This window comes from Mesoplodon mirus, assembly GCF_964341445.2.
Source record: "Mesoplodon mirus genome assembly, chromosome: 4".
NCBI lineage: Eukaryota > Metazoa > Chordata > Mammalia > Artiodactyla > Ziphiidae > Mesoplodon > Mesoplodon mirus.
This window is the reverse complement of record NC_138979.1, coordinates 153,850,307-153,872,478: the sequence shown is the minus strand read 5'-3', so window position 1 is coordinate 153,872,478 and position 22,172 is coordinate 153,850,307. Positions and strand designations below refer to the sequence as shown.

General features: G+C 36.2%; 1 protein-coding gene across 3 annotated transcripts in view; it reads right to left on the bottom strand.

The window, feature by feature from the left end:
- The window catches only part of GPHN (gephyrin), a 631,539-nt gene that overhangs the window by 56,163 nt on the left and 553,204 nt on the right, over nucleotides 1-22,172 (bottom strand). For all 3 annotated transcript variants that reach the window (XM_082617455.1, XM_082617456.1, XM_082617457.1), the window contains one exon: nucleotides 12,500-12,621. In XM_082617455.1, coding sequence (XP_082473581.1) covers nucleotides 12,500-12,621 — 122 coding nt within the window. The remainder of the gene's footprint in view (nucleotides 1-12,499; nucleotides 12,622-22,172) is intronic.

Sequence of the window (22,172 nt, the reverse complement as noted above, 5' to 3'; positions counted from 1 at the left end):
GAAAAAATGAAAGAAATAAAAATACCCGGAGACAAATGAAAACGAAAACACAATGATCCAAAATCTATGGGACTCAGTAAAAGCAATTCTAAGAGGGAAGTTTATAGCAATACAAGTTTACCCCAGGAAACAAGAAAAATCTAAGATAAACAACCTAACCTTACACCTGAAGGAAGTAGAAAAAGAACAAACAAAAACCTAAGTTAGTTGAAGGAAAGAAATCATAAACATCAGAGCAGAATAAAAGATACAGAGACTGAAAAAACAATAGGAAAGATCAATAAAACTAAGAGCTGGTTCTCTGAAAAGATAAGCAAATTGGGTAAAACTTTAGCCAACTCATCAGGAAAAAAGAGAGAGGACCCAAATCAATAAAATCAGAAATGAAAAAGGCAAAGTTATGACCGATACCACAGAAATACAAAGGATCATAAGAGATTACAAAAACTACTATGTACCAATAAAATGGACAACCTGTAAGAAATGGACAAATTCCTAGAAATGTACAATCTCCCAAGACTGAACCAGGAAGAATTAGAAAACATGAACAGACCAATTGCCAGTAATGAAACTGAATTAGTAACCAAATAACTTCCAACAAATGAAAGTCCAGGTCCAGATGGCTTCACAGGTGAATTCTACCAAACATTTAGAGAAGAATTAACACCTATCCTCCTCAAACTATTCCAAAAAATTGCAGAGGAAAGATGCTTCTAAACTCATTCTATGAGGTCAGCACCACTCTGATACCAATACAGACAAAGATATCACACACATACAAAAATTACAGGCCAATATCACTGATGAATGTAGATGCAAAAATCCTGGACAAAATATTAGCAAACCAAATCCAACAATACATTAAAAGGATCGCATACCATGATCAGTGACATTTATCCCAGGAATGCAAGGCTGGCTTGATATCTGCAAATCAATCAGTGTGATACACCACATTAACAAATTGAAGAATAAAAACTATGTGATCATCTCAACAGATGCAGAAAAAGCTTTTGATAAAATTCAACATTTATGTATAATAAAAACTCTCAATAAAGTGGGTATAGAGGTTACATACCCCCACATAACAAGGCTATATATGATAAGCCCACAGCTAACATTATATTCAATGGTGAAAAGCTGAAAGCATTTCTTCTAAGATCAGGGACAAGACAAAGATGCGCACTCTCACCACTTTTCTTCACCATAGTATTGGAAGTTGTAGCCACAGCAATCAGACAAGAAAAATAATAAAAGGAATCCAAATTGGAAGGGAAGAAGTAAAACTGTCACTGTTGCAGACGACATAATACTATACATTAGAAAATCCTAAAGACGCCACCAGAAAACTACTAGAGCTCATCACTAAATTCAGTAAAGGTGCAGGATACAAAATTAATATACAGAAATCTGTTGCATTTCTATACACTAACAACAAAAGATCAGAAAAAGAAATTAAGGAAACAACCCCATTTATAATCACAACAAAAGGAATAAAATACCCAGGAATAAACCCACATAAGGAGGTAAAAGGTCTGTACTTAGAAAACTATAAGACACTGATTAAAGAAATTGAAGACCACACAAACAGATGGAAAGATACACTGTGTTCATGGATTGGAAGAATTAAAACAACCACACAACACAAGGCAATCTACAGACTCAATGTAATCCTTAAAAAATACCAATGGCATTTTTCACAGAACTAGAACAAAAATTTTTTTAATTTGTATGGAAACACAAAAGACCTTGAATAGCCAAAGCAATCTTGAGAAAGAAAAACAGAGCTGGGGGAATCAGACTCCCTGACTTCAGCCTATACTACAAAGCTACAGTAATCAAAACAGTATGGTACTGGCACAAAAACAGAAATATAGATTAATGGAATATAATAGAAAGCCCAGAAATAAACCCATGCCCCTGTGGTAGTCAATTAATCTATGACAAAGAAAGCAAGAATATACAGTGGAGGGCTTCCCTGGTGGCGCAGTGGTTGAGAGTCCGCCTGCCGATGCAGGGGACATGGGTTCGTGCCCCGGTCCGGGAAGATCCCACATGCCGCGGGGTGGCTGGGCCCATGAGCCATGGCCGCTGAGCCTGTGCGTCCGGAGCCTGTGCTCCGCAACGGGAGAGGCCACAACAGTGAGAGGCCCACATACCGCAAAAAAACAAAAACAAAAACAAAAACAAAACAAAGAATATACAGTGGAGAAAAGACAGTCTCTTCAATAAGTGGTGCTGGGAAACCTGGACAGCCATATGCAAAAGAATGAAAGTAGAACACTTTCTCATACTATATACAAAAATAAACTAAAAATGGATTAAAGACTTAAATGTTAGACCAGAAACTATAAAACTTCTAGAAGAAAACCCAGAATAGTCTTTGAATAAATTGTAGCAATAATTTTTTGGAGCTGTCTCCTAAGGCAAAGGAAACAAAAGCAAAAATAAATAAATGGGACCTAATTAAACTCAAAAGTTTTTGCACAGCAAAGGAAACCATTGGCAAAATGAAAAAAGAACCTACTGAATGAGAAAAAATATTTGCAAATGATATGACCAATAAGGGATCAATATCCAAAATATATAAACAGCTCATACAACTCAATATTAAAAAAACCCCAAACACTCTGATTAAAAGATGGGCATAAGAACTGAATAGACATTTTCCCAATGAAGACATATGATGGCCAAGAGGCAGAAGAAAAGATGCTCAACATTGCTAATCATCAGAGAAATGCAAATTGAAACCACAATGAGATATCATTTCACACTTGTCACAATGGCTATCATCAAAAAGACCACAGGTAACAAATGTTGGCATGGATGTGGAGAAAAGGGAACCCTTGTACACCGTTGGTGGGAATGTAAATTGGTGCAGCCACTGTGGAAAACAGTACAGAGATGCCTCAAAAAAAATAAAAATAGAACTACCATATGACCCAGCGTTCCACTCCTGGGTATATATCCAAAGAAAATGAAAACATTAATTTGAAAAGATACATGCACTCCAATGTTCATAACAGGATTCTTTACAACAGCCAAGTCTGGAAGCAACCTAAATGTCCATCAACAGGTGAATGGATAAAGATGTGGTGTATATAGACTATGGAATACTACTCAGCCATAAAGAAGAATGGAAGTTTGCCATTTGCAACAATATAGCCGGCTGGACCTGGAGGGTATTATGCTTAATAATATAAGTCAGACAGAGAGAGACAAATACTGAATGTTATTGCTTATATGTGGAATATAAAAAATACAACAAACTAGTGAATATAACAAAACAGAAACAGACTCACAGATACAGAGAACAAACTAGTGTTTACCAGTGTGGAGAGGGAAAGGAGGAGGGACAAGATGGGGTAGAGGATTAAGAGGTACAAACTGCTATGTACAAAATAGACAAGCTACAAGTATGTATTGTATAGCACCGGGAATATAGCCAGCATTTTATAATAACTATCTATGGAGTATAATCTATAAAAATTTTGAATCACTATGTTATACACCTAAAACTTGTATAATATTGTAAATCAACTATGCTTCAATAAAAAAATAAAATAGTAAGTAAACAAGAAAATAAAAAAGAAGAAAAAAAGAAAATGTATACCTAGAATATCTAGAACAATGGCCTAAGAAGTTCATAATAGAACTGGACCAGGAAGAGAAGGTGATCATGTTACACCCATTTTAAAATGTTTCAATGTCCTACTACTAATTATTGGGTTGGCCAAAAGGTTCGATCGTTTTTTTCTGTAAGATGGCTCTAGTAGCACTTAGTTGCCTTTACCTTCATTCTAAACAATTTTGTTTGATTGTATGTGACAGCTGTCATATCAGCATGCATTTAAAAAAAGACATCAAAATTTGTGAATTTTTGTGTAGCCATTTTAATATTGAAGATGGAGGAGAAAAAGCAACATTTTGGCATATTATGCTTTATTATTTCAAGAAAGATAAAAATGCAACTGAAACACAAAAAAAGATTTGTGCAGTGCTGTGACTGATCCAACATGTCAAAAGTGGTTTGCGAAGGTTCGTGCTGGAGATTTCTCGCTGGATGATGCTCCGTGGTTGGGTAGATCAGTTGAAGTTGATAGTGATCAAATCGAGAATGGAGACATGAATTGAGAACAATCAACGTCATACCACGTGGGAGATAGCTGACATACTCAAAATATCCAAATCAAGCGCTGAAAATCATTTGCACCAGCTTAGTTATGTTAATTGCTTTGATGTTTGGGTTCCATATAAATTAAGTGAAGAAAACCTTCTTGACCATACTTCTGCATGCGACTCTCTACTTAAACGTAATGAAAACGGTCTGTTTTTAAAACAAATTGTGACAGGCGATGAAAACTGGATACTGTACGACAATGTGGGATGGAAGAGATCATGGGGCAAGTAAAATGAACCACCACCAACCACACCAGAAGCCGGTCTTCATCCAAAGAAGGTGATGCTTTATGTATGGTGGGACTGGAAGGGAGTCCTCTATTATGAGCTCCTTCTGGAAAACCAAATGATTAATTCCAACAAGTACTGCTCCCAGTTAGACCAACTGGAAGCAGCACTCAAAGAAAAGCATCTGGAATTAGTCAACAGAAAATGCATAATCTTCCATCAGTATAATTCAAGATCGCATGCTTCTTTGATGACCAGGAAAAAACTGTTAGAGCTTGGCTGGGAAGTTCTGATTCATCTGCCGTATTCACCAGACATTGCACCTTTGGATTTCCATTTATTTAGGTCTTTACAAAATTTTCTTAATGGAAAAAATTTCAATTCCCTGGAAGACTGTAAAAGGCACCTGGAACAGTTCTTTGCTCAAAAGGATAAGTTTTGGGAAGATGGAATTATGAAGTTGCCTGAAAAATGGCAAAGGTAGTTGAAGAAAAGGGTGAATATGTTGCTTGATAAAGTTCTTGGTGAAAATGAAAAATGTGTCTTTTATTTTTACTTAAAAACTGAAGGCACTTTTTTGCCAACCCAATACAACTCCTTAAACAGCACTGAAAGACAGTATACAGTCAGTAGTATGCTGACTGCTTCAGGAGAGTCTTTTTTCACACAGGTAGTTCCTAACTCACAGATTATGTTCCCAGAGTCTATATGAGAAACTGGCTGTTTGGAAACTGGAACACATTCCTTTAAAAATAATATTACAGATGGTGGGCAAGACTCCAGGGTAGTTAAAAACAAACAAACAAACAAATCTTCATTTAGCTCATAATGTTACTAATATGTTGCTGAATTATGCTTTAGTATTAACCTGAATTTTGGAAACAAGGTGGAAGACTGAAGAAAGAATGTTGAAATGGAAAGCATTTGTTTAAGTTATCTTCCTATCTACCTTTCTAGAGTCCTTTCCTGCTGTCAAATGTACTTCTTGCCACGCCTACAGTATCTTGCTATGCTAAGGTTCTGATGTGGTCCTGTTCAGGATTTGCCCTATGAGTCAAAGAACTCTAAGTTCTAAGTGATTAGTTCCTATTTATTTAGGACAGCAGATTTACCCAGATGTTGGATGTCTGATTTGAACTATTAAATATTAATATGTGAACAACTCACTCTCAGGTAGAATACTTTTAAACACAAATGCACCTCTAAATATTAGATTATCAAGAAGTATAGCAAAGTGAACAGAACAAACACATTTAGCCAATGTGGAGGACATTTGGGCTTAATAAAACACCTCTCCTAAACAGACTGGATCTTGAGAGTCAGGGAATAAGGAGATTAACTGTTCCTCTAAAGTTTCTTGCTGTTGATGGCTTTTCCCCTTTCACTTCTCAAAAAGCTTTCTCTCCCTTCCCTTCTCTTAAAAGTACTGACAGAGGAGCTTAGATGGTGAGTAGGGGAAAGGTTAGAATAGGGTAGCCATTTGTGAATCTCAGTCATTTGTAAATTGAATTAATGTAGGTCTGAATACCAAATTACCATTATTTACATTGCATGCACGCTCTCTTCTCCTCTTTCCCATTCTCCTCTCTCCACTCCTTCCCACCCCCTGGAAGATACTATGAACTTGTTATAACAAATTACCCAGAGGTAATAAATGCTGCAAAAGTGGCTCTAGTAGTTGTGGAAGGAAAGATAAAAGAAGAAATTATAAAAGGGGATTTTCTCTTTATGGAAGGGAGAGGTGTCTATTTTACAGTGAATAAGAAGCTTTATCTAGGGGTCCAGAAAGTAAACTTGAGCTACTGTAATAAATCCTCCTGCCTTTCTCCCCCACTTCTATATCACCTAAAGATCTAGAATTTTGCAACTCAAGTCCTTATAATTCATTCATACACACAGTCAATATTTAATTCAAAATTTAAACTAAATTTTCCTCTCTGGCTTTTGAAATATTGACACTTACTATTTACTTAGGGGTTTTATCTATTAAAATGGACATAGAATATTTAGTTTATTAACCTTAATATTAATAAATTGTGGGTGTTAAGCCCAGTTAAGAGGGCAGCATGGTACAGCAAAAGGAGAAAGACCCTGGAGTTAGACAGGCCTAGGCTGGACTCCTCATTCTGTCTTTTACTAGTTGTATGACTCTGAACAGCTTATTTAATTTTTTTGAGCTTCAGTATTATTATCTACAAAATGGGGATAAAAGACACTTATGTGGATCGGTTGTTTCATGAGGCCTAAATAAGATAAGTAAGTGAAAGAATGCAGTATAGTACTATATATATAGTAGGTAGTAAGTAAAGATTAGTATCTCTTTCCAGGAAAAGACTGGCATGTTTGGAGTGAGGAGGCTGGAGAAAATGGATGTGGATTGGGTGGGGAGGAAAGACAGGAGTGAAATAGAATTGAAAACTTCTTTGTAATTCTTACTAATAACTATCTTATTCATTTCTATAGTACCAAAGACTGAGACAACATCTGATATAGCATAACCCTTCATAAAAGTTTGTTGGATTATTAGAGTATACTTACCCACATATAATAAAACCCCAATTCTGCCACAAGTATATAATTGGCACCTTAGAAAGATCATATTTGTAGCAGAATAGAGGGTGAGTTAGAGGAGAACAAGTCTTGAGGCAGGGAGACCAGTTAAGAGGATAGCCTCATGTCTAGACAAAAAGTAAATGGAGCCCCAAACTAAGCCAGGATGGTAGAAATGAAGAGATAGGAACGTACAGAAGAAGTACTGATGAGGGAAACTGTATGGGATTTAAATACAGGGCTGAGTGAGAGACAGAAGCTTTCCATTCAGGTTTCTTCTGGCTCGGGTGACTGGGTGGCTGGTGGGCGCAGTCACTGAGCTAGAAGAACTCAAAGAAATGGAGTAAGATGGTAGTGGGAGGCGCAGTGAGAAAGGAAAGGAAGGATAATGAATTTATTTTTTTTTTTTTTTTGCGGTACGCGGGCCTCTCACTGTTGTGGCCTCTCCCGTTGCGGAGCACAAGCTCTGGACACGCAGGCTCAGCGGCCATGGCTCACGGGCCCAGCCGCTCTGCGGCATGTGGGATCTTCCTGGACCGGGGCACGAACCCGTGTCCCCTGCATCGGCAGGCAGACTCTCAACCACTGCGTCACCAGGGAAGTCCAATGAATTTAATTTTACATGTTGAATTTGCTCTGCCTATTGAACTTAAAAAAAACATACCTAGTAAGCAGGTGGATCTAGGCATGGAGCTCAAGACAGAGATAAGATCTGGGAGTAAATAGCATACAGAATTAGAAGGAAAAAAGGTCAAGGGTGAGCCATAGTGACACATTTGGGAATGAGCATAGGAAGAGAAGCTGCCAAAACAAGAAAGAATAAACTACAAAAGGAGAATGAAGAAGTTGAAATGGTGTATTGCTGGAGAGGGATGTAAAATTGTGGTAGAGAGACCTAATAGCTGGGTTACGCAGGCATTTTATTTGTGTTTACAGACACATACCATTTCGATGAGGTTTTGCAATCCAGATGAAGATGAATCAACACTGACACCCTTCTGTTCTATGTAATAGCCTTCAAAATGTCTTCTGATTTAATCTCTTTTTAAAAAATTCTACTTCCAAATTTGAGCATAGGCTCTGGAACTTTCTAAAACATCTTTATTACTAGGCTGTAATTTATAGTGCATTTACAGTACATGTAATTTTAAGGACAAGATCTATATCTATTTCAGTTTTGAATCCTCAAGAGCCTTTGGCTTAAAATTCATAGTAGAATCATGATTAAGTTTACCATACCCTTTTTACTTCCTGTGATCCATGAACCAGTGGCTTGGTATTCTTGGGAACTTGTTAGAAATGCAAAATTTTGGCCCACTCCAGATTTGCTGAATCACAATCAGCATTTTTAATATCTCCAGTTGATTCAAATAGGTACACAATTAATACTTCCTGACTAACTGAACAATGAATAAACAAACTGTATTGTTGTTCTTATTTCTAGTAGGTCTCCAACTTTAGCTCATGTGATACAACTTGGGCAAATTATCTTTCCAAAATATGGTTTACTATGTTAATTCTGCTTTTAAAAAAAGCTGCAAATTTAACCAAATTGGGTAGTGCTGCCTGGATTACAAAACCTTTCAAAATCTGGCTTCAAATTTCTACCAAATTTATTATCCTTCTACCTGAACCTCCTACTCTAAACAGTCTGGCCTGACCTGAGTAAATGATTCTTTCTGCTTCCCTATTTTTGTTCATTCCCTGTTTCCTACTTGGTTAACATACTCTCTTTTTCTAAATACACAAATCCTATTTATCCTTCCTGTTCTAGCTAAAATGAAATATCTTCATAACGATATTATCTTGTCTTTATAATGAGAATTGTGGATTGTTACTTTCAAGAAACTTAGATTCCATTTCCACCTCTGCCACTAACTTGTATATTGCTGGGCAAGTTCAATGAACATCTCTGGGTTTAAAAGCTTGTCTTTTTCATACACAAGGCCAATAGGCACATGAAAAGATGCTCAACATTGCTAATCATTGATAAATGCAAATCAAAACCACAATGAGATATCACTTCACACTTGCCACAATGGCTTTTATCAAAAAGACCACAAGTAACAAATGTTGGTGAGAATGTGGAGAAAAGGGAACCCTCCTATGCTGTTGGAGGGAATGTGAATTGGTACAGCCACTGTGGAAAACAGTATGGAGGCTTCTCAAAAAACTAAAAATTGAACTACCATATGACCCAGTCACTCCATTCCTGGGTATATATCCCAAAACACTAATTTGAAAAGATACATGTACCCCAGTGTTCACAGCAGCATTATTTATAATAGCCAAGATATGGAAGTAACCTAAATGTCCATCAACAGATGAATGAATAAAGAAGATGTGGTATATACAATGGAATACTACTCAGCCATGAAAAAGAAAAAACTTTTGCCATTTGCAACAACATGAATGGACCTGGAGTGTATCATGCTTAGTGAAATAAGTCAGACAGAGAAAGACAAATACTGTATGATATCACTTATATGTGGAATCTAAAAAATAAAACAAACTAGTGAGTATAACAAAATAGAAACAGACTCACATATATAGAAAACAAACTAGTGTTTACTGGTGGGGAGAGGGAAGAGAAGAGGGATTAAGGAGTGAAGATTAAGAGGTACAAACTACTATGTATAAAATAAATAAGCTACAAGGATGTATTGTATAGCACAGGAATACAGCCAATATTTTATAACTTTAAATGGTGTATAATCTATAAAAATTCTGAATCACTATGATGTACACTTGAAACTAATATAACATGGTAAATTATACCTCAATAAAATTTTTTTTACATTATAAAAAATTTTGTCTTTTTAAAGAAAAACGCTAGGAACCACAATAGTATTGTGTTCCACACAATGAGAGAAAATATATCTAAGGAATGTGTTTTAATATTCACATAACACTTAAAAATGAATGTTTTAAAAATATAGTTAATGCTCACGTATTTGAAGCATCCCTCCCATAAGCTCCATTGTACCCTCTTTTTAAATGAAATGTACAAGAAACAAAGGCAAAATTCATCCAGGTCAATCCAAATAAGTTATAGAGTCTTACCCTTCAATTTTAACATTTATTGTTAAAGTCATGGTAGGTGATAAGAATAAGAGCTAAGAAGTAGAACCATACAGAATTTAAACGCAGACTGAAACCTTTTAAAAATAACAAGAATAGCACTCTTACTCCCTACTCTTATCTGGCATAGCTGAGTAAGGGTTCTGTGCTTGCTGACATTCTTGAGCTATTTCTCTCCCTGCTTTAAACATAGGGTAGTTTCTCCCATGACCCTGCTTGTTTCCCTGGAGAGCTTCACATAGAGGCTTCTGTATAACAACATTTGCTATCATTAGCAAACGGCTATATAGGAAAGAGAAGAATGAAGAGGGAGACAACCTTCACAGAATATCAACAGGCTGCAGATTAAATGTACGTTGTTTCCTTTGCTAAATTCCCAGCACAGATTTCCATCTGAACAGTTATAAATTCTTTCCTCCCACATTCCACCTCTGCATTTTAAACCATTTACTCTGGGCCTCTTCAGTACAGCACTCTAAGACTGAGAAAGTTTAGATCTGCATCAATTGTATTTTTAAAAAATTGTTCTGTTTTATGTAAGGTATTAAATCCAAGAAAAGAATATACTAAAGATGTGCATATTCTCAAAATTGCCTGTATCTTGCTTGTAAGTTTTGTTATTCTTTATATGCTGTTTTCAAGGGACATTTTGAAGTTACATGTAATAGCAACATTAATTATTAGGAAATGTCTACAACAAATCAACAGCTGGTCCTAGAAAATCAAATATTAGCATATCAACATAGGAACCTTTCAGTGGTGTTTTGGCCTTTGTAGTAAGGTAATGGCAGCATATATAGTATATATCAAGTTAGCTTTTTTTTTAATACAAAAGTACAACATTAGGAGGAGAGCATGAACAGAATTATAGTCAAGACAGCATAAGGTAAAAATGACACACACAAACAAAAAGCACCTTTTACCTTATAATAGTTCTTGGAGCTCATTAATGCACCTGGAGGCAGGGCCAGAGTCAGCAGTGGCTGGGAAACAAATTCTAAATCTGGTGCGTTTGTTCCCTAGAGTTTCAGGCCTGTTCTGTGCTACTGCAACTCTTGGGTTCATCCTACCTCCTCTCAGAAATTAATTTTTGCCTTATTTAAAGGTGTATCTGCATCAGGATACTTTTTAGATGCTTGGAAGTTTATATATATGAAAGGATGGGTTCCTAGTCAGGTCCAAATTCAACCCTCCCCGCTTTTTTTCACTGGGTTCTTTCTATCCCTTCCCAGGGCTACGGAGCCTGGGTCAGAGTGATACTAGGTAACCTGCAGCACTGGCTTCACCAGCATGGGTTCTAAGTTGGCTGGTTACTTACCTATGGACTTCTCTAGAACTAAACTTTCAGGTAAATACAAATGGTGAATTAAAAAAAAAATGATGTTTGAAAATATGTGCAACAGACTCTACTCCAGTGTCCACAGAGAAAGAAAAAATCAGGAGGAAAGAAGAGAAGTTTAAAAGGTGAGATTAACATAAAAACTACTGCCTTTCAGGTTACTAGCAAGACACTGTGTTCCAGGTTTGGACTACATTGTGTCCAGTTTGAGCCTAAACTGGGGTTTATAGGAGTCCCAGCATACCTTGTGAAATGGTAGGGCAGAGCCTCTTCAAGAGCATATTTGAGCCCTGGGAAAGCACTCATCTTAAGGGAAGGAGGATCCAGGCATAATGAGCTTTGCTCAGTGACAAGGTGGTGATAAGACAGAAAGGGGCAATTATGGGTGACAGATACATCAGGGCATCCATCACTCAGATTTGTCTCCTAGCTTTGTCTCCAGCAGGCTGTTGTTTGAGTGTTACTAAGAGCAGGCACACGTCTGGTGAACTGGAAATAGTGCCTGGTGAAAGATGGCTGAACAGCAGTGTTGCATGGAAGTGGGATGCTCAGAAAGAGCAGACTTTTTGATTGCATGTGCAGCTGGAGCTGGAGATGCAGTTGGAAATTTATAGAAATACTTGGAGAATTTAGCAGAGGGCTGAGTTAATTTAGTAAATGGGGTAATATGCTCTCAGAGATGGGCAATTATAGTCAATGTGCCTCCCTTTGTACTTACAAGTGGGTGAAGCCTGGAGAAACTCAGGTTATATAAGAATACAAAAATCAATATAAAAGTCCTAGAAAATAATTGTACTTAAACTTCAAAGAATCAGTTAGTACTAATTTTGACATTTCCCTCTTCTCACCCATGTCTTCCCTATCTTTCTTGACATAAGTAAAAGTTTGAATAGGAATAACACCCAAAGCAGAGCAACATATTTCTCCTATTGTAAAAGGCATTCCAGGAAAATGTCTATCGCTAAAGGACATAGACATCTCCATAATTCTTTGACTTCTGAAGAATGAAATAAGTGAAAATTATGGTATTAAATTTCTTTCTCTTTAGCAACAATCCCGCCTAGTTAGTACTCCCAAAATTCATATTTGTACAATAACAACTTCAAAATAAAATCCAATACTTACTTGTCTCCCACAATTCCCAAGTTGATTGTGGGGTATCCATGTTCCTGAATTGTTGCTAAGAGGGTTGAACGATTGCTGTCTCGAATCTTTCCTGGTAAGAGGTCATCTTCAGGATTTAGCAGCTACAAAGCCAAAAAAAAAAAAAAAAACCCACTACAAATTATTTTCTTAGGATAATATTGCCTATTGTTAATGGGAAAAAAATAGATCTAGCAAACAGAGTTTGGCATATCTAGCACCTATAACAGTATCTGGCCCATAGAAGATATATGTTCAAATGATCTTTGATAAATACTGAAAGCATAGGAGGATCAGAAAACATTCCTCCAGAATTAAAAAACATGCAGAAATTTAAGTGGTGACTAAACAGTAGGCCAAATATCACACCAGCTTTGGCTACAATTTGACAGAATAGTGCTCTGGAGATAGCTGCCTTTCTACTGGTTGGTTGTTTACTGGGTCAAATTGAAAAAAAAAAACTTTCTTTTTTCCTCCCACTATTATTTTCTAATCTGTCCTTCACTGAGAATATTTGAGGAAGAGACTGTGTGACATGATATTCTCAAGTCTGAAGAGAATGATCATTTATCTTTTCTTTCAAGCTTTTTGATCTCTTTTGTGAAGTGGGATCAGTAGTATTGAAGAAGTTAAACTTATCTGAAGGAGAGGGAGACAGATACCTTGTCTCTTATTAGCAAGCTTAAACAAGTAATACTTAACTGCACACACCCATGATTCCATGACTTTGAACTGAATCACCCTTTAGAGATTTAATATCTACTATTATACGTCAATGAAGAAAATTATAAGAAGCTTATTTTATGTTAGGATGTTCCAATGAAGCAGTGTAGCGTAGTAGCAAGAGTCTACCTTATTCAGATAAGGTTCAAATTCAAGTTGCCCAAACACATTATACCATAATTTTCTCATTTATAATATACAGTAATAAAACTACCTTGAAAGGCAGTTGCTAGGACTGAGATAATGAACACTCAGTTAACATAGATAAATATACAATAAAAACAATTCTCTGTCCTTTCTTTATGATACATGATATTGAAAGAGCACCTAATTCCCCCCAATTGTTCTTATACTGTTACTCCTAGATGCTAGTATGGATGGAATCAGTTTATAACGTGAACACAGATTTACATTTATTAGATTATAAAATACTTAACAGTAGGAGGTCCCTAACACACACAGACACACACAACATGCAAATTTAATTTACACAATTTTAAGATGTACTTTGATTTCAGAAAATTACAAAATGAAAAAAAAAGTACATCTTCGAAGTGAGAAAATCTGGAATATTATCTTAGGAGGTTGAAGGCAAGCCTGCACATTTCAGATGCTTAGGCTGTTAATATGGCCAATACACAGGGTTTTGTATCTCAGTTCTGCCAAACAATGACCTCAAGCCCCTTTAGTCTTCCTTCTGACTCATTAGTGATACCACGTGGCTGGACCATTGGCTTTATGCTGGAAAAGTAGTAGCCTTGCAAACAACTGTCCCCTTAAAATATCTGCAGAAAAACTTTGATCATCTTATTCACTGTCACCTGGGAGACTTCCCTTCAAATACTGCACTAATCTAACTTAATCAGATCCCATGTGACACTGTAACCCACTTTCATCCTTAGTCACTGGCAGAGCTTGGAAAATTGCTATTGCAGTACTAATACAGATTAATTTTCTGATCTTAATTAACACACAGTTATTGAACTTATAATTTTATAAGGCCAAGGCTTGCAGCTTTTAAACTCCATTAATCAGACAAGTTGCTGCAGAAAGAAAACTGAGCGGTTATATAATATTTTTTTTACAAAGGGTACTGACCACCAACGGAGTAATAAGATTTCCCCGTTATTAGGGTGGTTTCTTTGCCATTCATGTTCCTCTCTGTTATTTTGCTGCACACAGTTCCAGAAATAATAGAACAATTAGTGATCACTGGAGAACCAGTTGTTTGTCTGTAAAATTGACATAATGAAATAATAGCTAGTTAAGTGAGGGTATGGGATTTCCAGTGCATTTTAAGTATTTTCAAAGAGAACATGCAGAATCGAATGGAAGATTATAAGGTTGCATATACTAGAATAAATTCACAATATTCCTCTTTAAAAATGTAATCTTATTTTCCAGTTTCTTATACTTCTAGTCATCTCTGGAATGATGCCTGAAACTTATTCTAGTTAAAATATAAAAGAAAAAATACAATATAAAGTAAAATAAAACATAACCCAAAACAAACAAAAAAAACAAAAACATAACCCATTATCTTGATACCTTGTTACTTTCTTATCTACCACCTACTAAATTTCAATTTCCTGTTTCTGTTATTGTCAATGGTGTCACTGTATTTCCAGCTTTCAAACATTTAGCCTTTGATTTTTTTCCTTTATTGTCCACTATCTTCCTAAAGGTTTCAATCCTTAATCCTTACTCCATCTCCTTTTTTTTAAAATGTTTTGCTGCTTTATACACAGGAATCCATCTCCTCCTTGACACTACATTTTCATTCACTCTCTTATCAACCCTCCCCATCCCCCAATTTCAGGCATTCAATATATCTGAATTTCTGCAAAAGCCTTATAATTGGCTATCTTGCCGACAGACTCTTTCCTTCTGAGAAATAAAATAGACACATCTACTTGCAAAACTGTACGATTACTTGCCTAACAGGTAAACTGTACCAAACTATGATAAAAAACTATCTTAAGTCAAATTGTTATAACATAAGCTTGTTCAGACCTGTATGTTCCTAAAAGATTATGGACAATTAGAGACCATGGTAACTCCATATGGACTTGTGCTCCAAAGATAAAATGAAATTGTTTCAGCAACTCACTTATTTCACAAAATGTGATCAGTCTCTGCCTAGACCGTACTTACTAACTACCTTAAAACCACCTCATGACCAATCCCAGTCCTCAAAATCCTGTGAGTATCCTTCTGTAACTTCCTCCTCGAGACACTACTGAGACTCTCAAGGTGATGCTCTTCCTTGCTCAGAAAGCTTAATATATCCAGCTTTGTATGATCAACATGTTTCCCTGGTGGCCTTTGTACTAGGACAATGATGGTCATGAAGGTCCCTACCAACACTTAGGCAAGACCTCATGCCACCACTATTCTCATACTGGTTCCACTGCACTTCACTGAGGTCTTTTGAGCCTCTTTGCTCAGGGGAGTCTTTATGATGCTAAGTCCAGCACTTATCTTAAACTCTGATCCTTTATTGTTGAGGTCCCAAAGTTAGCTGAAATTTATTTTGTTTTTGAAGGGGAGCAGAATATGCCACCTCCAAATGTGCCCATTTGGCACATGCATTACTTTGAGCTGAAGGCAATCAAGACCCAGCAGACTCAATAAAAACATTTACTACTCCCTTAACTGCCTAAAAGAATTTAGACAGGGGGCCTGGCCCAGAAAGAGAGCCATTACCAGAGATAACTTTTTATCTGAAAGACTTACCTGCATGGTAGGGCAAACATCTGATTACTAAACATCTGCTCTTCTCATCTTCCTGAACTGCCCTTCTCCCCTTTGAAGCCCCAGGCCCTATCCCATTCCTTAGCTCAGACTGACATACAAGCCTCAATTGCCTGACTGCCTTTGGGTCTCATATTTTTATGGGATTCCTATATGTACAAAATTAAAATTTTCTCCTGTTAATCTGCCTTATGTCAATTTAGTTATTAGATCAGCCAAAGAACCTAGAAGGGTAGATGGAAAATTTTTCTGCTCTAAGAGTAAGGTTCCCAGGACTTTTTGGTTATCTGACTGAATTTGTAAGGACTTTTGTTTTCCTTAATGTTGGTTTGCTAAAGTGTTGATTTGCTACTAACCATTTTGTTTGTCAATTGGCTACATTGTTGTGTGTCTGTAAGAACTTTTCTTTGTTTATGTATGAGAAACTGGCTTTCAGAGAGATCTACCTCCCAATTCTGGCCTGCTGACTTTTAGGGTTAGCTCTCAAGGGTTCAACCTTAGTTTTTTTTTTTTTTTAAATTTTTAAATTTATTTTCATATACAGCAGGTTCTTATTAGTCATCAATTTTATACACATCAGTGTATACATGTCAATCCCAATCGCCCAATTCATCCCACCCCCACCCCCCGCTACTTTCCCCCCTTGGTGTCAATACGTTTCTTCTCTACATCTGTGTCTCAACTTCTGCCCTGCAAACCTGTTCATCTGTACCATTCTTCCAGGTTCCACACACATGCGTTAATATACGATATTTGTTTTTCTCTTTCTGACTTACTTCACTCTGTATGACAGTCTCTAGATCCATCCACGTCTCAACAAATGACCTAATTTCGTTCCTTTTTATGTCTGAGTAATATTCCATTGTATATATGTACCACATCTTCTTTATCCATTTGTCTGTCGATGGGCATTTAGGTTGCTTCCATGACCTAAATACTGCTGCAATGAACATTGGGGTGTATGTGTCTTTTTGAATTATGGTTTTCTCTGGGTACATGCCCAGTAGTGGGATTGCTGGATCATATGGTAATTCTATTTTTAGTTTTTTAAGGAACCTCCATACTGGTCTCCACAGTGGCTGTATCAATTTACATTCCCACCAACAGTGCAAGAGGGTTCCCTTTTCTCCACACCCTCTCCAGCATTTGTTGCTAGTAAATTTTCTGATGATGCCCATTCTAACTGGTATGAGGTGATACCTCACTGTAGTTTTGATTTGCATTTCTCTAATGATTAGTGATGTTGAGCAGCTTTTCATGTACTTCTTGGCCATCTGTATGTCTTCTTTGGAGAAATGTCTATTAGCTCTTCTGCCCATTTTTGGATTGGGTTTTTTTTTTTTTAATATTTGTTTATATATTTTGGAGATTAATCCTTTGTCTGTTGATTCATTTGCAAATATTTTCTCCCATTCTGAGGGTTGTCTTTTCATCTTGTTTATGGTTCCCTTTGCTGTGCAAAAGCTTTTAAGTTTCACTGGGTCCCATTTGTTTATTTTTGTTTTTATTTCCATTACTCTAGGATGTGGATCAAAAAAGATCTTGCTGTGATTTATGTCAGTGTTCTGCCTATGTTTTCCTCTAAGAGTTTTATAGTGTCCGGTCTTACATTTAGGTCTGTAATCCATTTTGAGTTTATTTTTGTGTAGGTGTTAGGGAGTGTTCTAATTTCATTCTTTTACCTGTAGCTGTCCAGTTTTCCCAGCACCACTTATTCAAGAGACTGTCTTTTCTCCATTGTATATCTTTGCCTCCTTTGTCATAGATTAGTTGACCATAGGTGCGTGGGTTTATCTCTGGGCTTTCAATCTTGTTCCATTGATCTATGTTTCTGTTTTTGTGCCATATTGTCTTGATTACTGTAGCTTTCTAGTATAGTCTGAAGGCAGGGAGTCTGATTCCTCCAGCTCTGTTCTCAACCTTAGTTTTAAGGACTTTAGACATATATAAGTGATATTTTCCCTGTTGACTGGCTTTTAGCTAATGAATTCATGGATTCATCTAATAATAAACTTGTACTTCTCCGGGCATAAGTTGGCTTCTGTTTTATCTTTCTTGCATTTATTTTTCTAGAAAGCATAGTTTCATCAAGGAAAATGTGGAATTGCAGTGGTCATTTTGGAGTACTTTTGACAAGACAATTATTCACTTGAAAGCACTTTTAGAACAAAGGGCGAATACAGTTCAGAATATTCAATGATTATCACTTTTATTGTTATGCATTGCTTCAAAATGAAAGTTCAATAAAAATACAAAATATTTAAAAGTTTGCTAAACCCTGGATTGAGGAAATTCTCTGTCTTATTTGTCTAAAAGAGAAATCACTTAATTTATTTTAAGAGATCTCCCTCTTTGTTTCTGTTCTTCAGAGATTTAGTCCTACCTTGATGGAATAATCCTATTTAATCCTATCTTGATGATCTTGATGGAACTGTCAAAGGGCCTAAGACTGGTTGTAATAACTTACTTTCTCTCTTTTTAATGTATTGAAATGGGTTTGTCTGCATCTAAGACTTTTCTCCTCTTTGCAAAGGGAAGGTATTAGAATTTTATAGGTCAGTAACTATTACCATATCCATTGCAAACAGCTTCCTTATACATCCTTACTTTCTCCTTCTTTTGGAAAATGTAACTAATTAATTAATTCCATTAATTAATTATGGCCACACCTTAGAAATACCTAGATAGTCCAGACAAACAGACCTAACATAAAAAAAGGTGAGAAAAGTCAGATTATAAACGCTAATGGAGAATGGTCTTATTCTAAATGGCTTTTAATTAAACTCTGAAAAAAAAAAGTTTTAATTGAGAGTTAAATTAATTGCCTTGGATGTAAGAAAGAAAAAGGAACATACAGAGCTTTTAAACATAATCTAAGCAGTCTTTAAGAATTTGGTTTATAAATACAGAGGTTTACAAATTGTATTAGAAAAAATTCATATTCTATTTCTATTATCATGATTCTGTACATGTTAGACTGATTTAATAATTTTAGTTTAAAAACTGTCCAGTGGGCTTCCCTGGTGGCGCAGTGGTTGAGAGTCCACCTGCCGATGCAGGGGACACGGGTTCGTGCCCTGGTCCGGGAAGATCCCACATGCCGCGGAGCGGCTGGGCCCATGAGCCATGGCCACTAGGCCTGTGCTCCACAACGGGAGAGGCCACAACGGTGAGAGGCCCGTGTACCGCAAAAAAAAAAACCAACAAAAAAAACTGTCCTGTGTTTTTTTCCTAACTTTACCACCATGTAAGAAAGTTATACTAGTATAATATTCTAGTTATGTAAGCCTTGGGTCTCTCTGCCTTTTTTTTCTATTCTTAAAGACTCTTATTTAAAAAAATTTTTTTAAAATAATTTTTATTGCAGTATAGTTGATTTACAACCTTGTGTTAGTTTCTGCTGTACAGCAAAGTAAATCAGTTATACATACACATATATAAAAAATCTTAATAGGTTTTTTTTTTTTGGCCGTGCCACACAACTTGTGGGATCCTAGTTCCCTGACCAGGGATCAAACCTGGGCCCCTGGAAGTGGAAGTGTGGAGACCTAACCACTGGGTTGCCAGGGAATTCCCTATTTTCTTATTAAAAAAATCCTAATTTGAACCTTCTAAATTGTGTTCATCTAAATATGGGGATGATGATATGGAATGTCTCTGTGAAAAGAGACTGATGAGGTTCAAGACACGCTACCCCAAAATATGGCATTTGGCATAGTGAATATTTTAAGCTGAAGGAATTTGAGAAATAGTACATGCAGGAAGGACTTTCTGACTTTCCCCTGAAGCATGTCAAAAAACTCTTATGTTAGTGCTCTCCCTATGCCCAGAGGAAAGGAGCATCCTTATCTCTGAAGGTGAAGGGACAGAGAGAGGAATCTGAAGGAACAGGCCTTGCTAAGTTTCCCCCAGTTTACTACACTCTCCTCATGACTTCTGTCCTTTCATATTTCTCCACAACTTTCCATTCTTCATCAAAACTAATTAAAAAAATGCTCAGGTTTAACTGATTCTTCAGGTCTTCATTTTTTTAAAATGAAGGCTCTCATGTTACATAAAACTTACATTAAATTAATGCTGTGCTTTTCTCTTATTAATCTGTCTTTTGTTACAGAGGTAATAAAATTCAGAGCTTGAGAAATTAGAAAAGTAGGGGAAAAAATATTTTTCCTCCCTTACAAGATGAATTCTTATAATGCTTCTATTAAATCATGACTTTATAAGAAATTAAATTTTAATTGCCAGATCCTTAGTTAACCCTAAGATCTTAAACTAATATTATTTTGATTGACTGATCAATAATCTTGGATATGTGGACACTATAATGTTTAATATACCAGTGCTTGACGTAGAGAATGGACTTGAGGACATGGGGAGGGGGAGGGGTAAGCTGGTAAGAAGTGAGGGAGTGGCATGGACATATACACTACCAAATGTAAAATAGATAGCTAGTGGGAAGCAGCCGCATAGCACAGGGAGATCAGCTCGGTGCTTTGTGTCCACCTAGAGGGGTGGGATAGGGAGGGTGGGAGGGAGTCGTAAGAGGGAGGAGATATGGGGCTATATGTATATGTATAGCTGATTCACTTTGTTATAAAGCAGAAACTAACACACCAATGTAAAGTAATTATACTCCAATAAAGATGTTAAAAAATATATACCAGTGTTTTTATTAAGTACATCATTAACAGGTTAAAGTAACCATCATTAACAGGGTAGAAAGGATATATGAAGATAGAGGAATGCTTGTGCAAGGTAATGATTATGTTTTATTTATTAGGAAAAAACAGAACAATATTTTTCTTAAAGTAAAAATTACTGATTGTGCCAAAATATAAAGGAAGACAGTAAAAAATAAATTTAGGAGTATTATTCAGTAAAGTATAGAAGGTCTGAAGGGAAATGACTTATTGCTTGGCAGTAATAACTACAAATAATGAATATACAGAAAGAATAATATGTATTAAAAACACTGACAAAGTTGGCTACATGACATGGGCTTATTCATAAGGAAAAAAGGTCTATGGATCTTTTATTGTAAATTGTTACTAGAATTTGGGTTTTCTTTTTGTTAAAAATGGCTAAGTTATTTTGTGTCCAGATAACAAAGGTCCCTTTTTATAACCAAAATATTCTGTTAACTCTCTGGTTTATGGCACATTCTTAAATCATTTTAATCAAAAGCTTCTAAAAATAATGGTTACTTATTGTTGATTAAAAATATTGTCTGTAATTATTTATTGTCTTTATTTATGACATATTAATATCTTGTTTCTTCTGACAACTCTTCTTGGTTTTGGCTTTCCCAAATTTGTAATAAATCTGTTGTCTTTTATACTTTTTAAGCAATTTTTGAGTTTACTGGATGGCTACTACATAATACAAAGATTTGCTCCTTTCTTCTTGTAAAGGGAACCATGCTAAAATATTTGACATATTTTCATGTACAGGTTTGGAAGTCTAGATCTTCATGGCTTTGAAGTACCTTGCAAACCTTGGTAATATATTTGTCCTAATGTTTGTCTGTATGGCTGTGGCTGAATATATAAACTCTAGAGCCTTAAATGTTGCTGCACATTTGCTGTAAGCTATATGGTTCAACAAATTATCATGAAATAAAGAGTACACAAAGGCATGGTGCATATAGAGATCAAAAAAACTACCTCAGAAAACCTAATACACAATCATAGCCCATCAAAAAGTGGTACCAATCTGGATTGATCACATCTCAAAGATAATGAGCTAATTTAGGCTGAAAGTGACCAGAAGTGGGGTCACTGAGAAATGAAATTGAAATCAGAATTGGCAAAAGTGTACTATGACTTTTAATACAGATAAATTGTGCCAAACCATAATACAGAGCACAAACTGTCTTAGCTGAAATTGTTTTTTAACACCAGCTCATTCAGAACCACATGTTCTAAGATCATGAACAAAGTGATTTAATAGTAACTCCACATAGATTCATATGTTCCAAAGATAAGGCTACTGACTGTCCAGTTCCAGCAACTTGCCTAGATTAAAAATTCTAATGAGTCCTACCCAGGGCTCCGGTGGTCTTTGTATGGGGGTTTTGACATTTCTGTTGCTCAGGAGCACACATCTACTGAAAATGATCTTTCTCAAACATCAATCTTATGACTTTCTCCTCCTCAACTATACTCAGCACTGTCTCCCA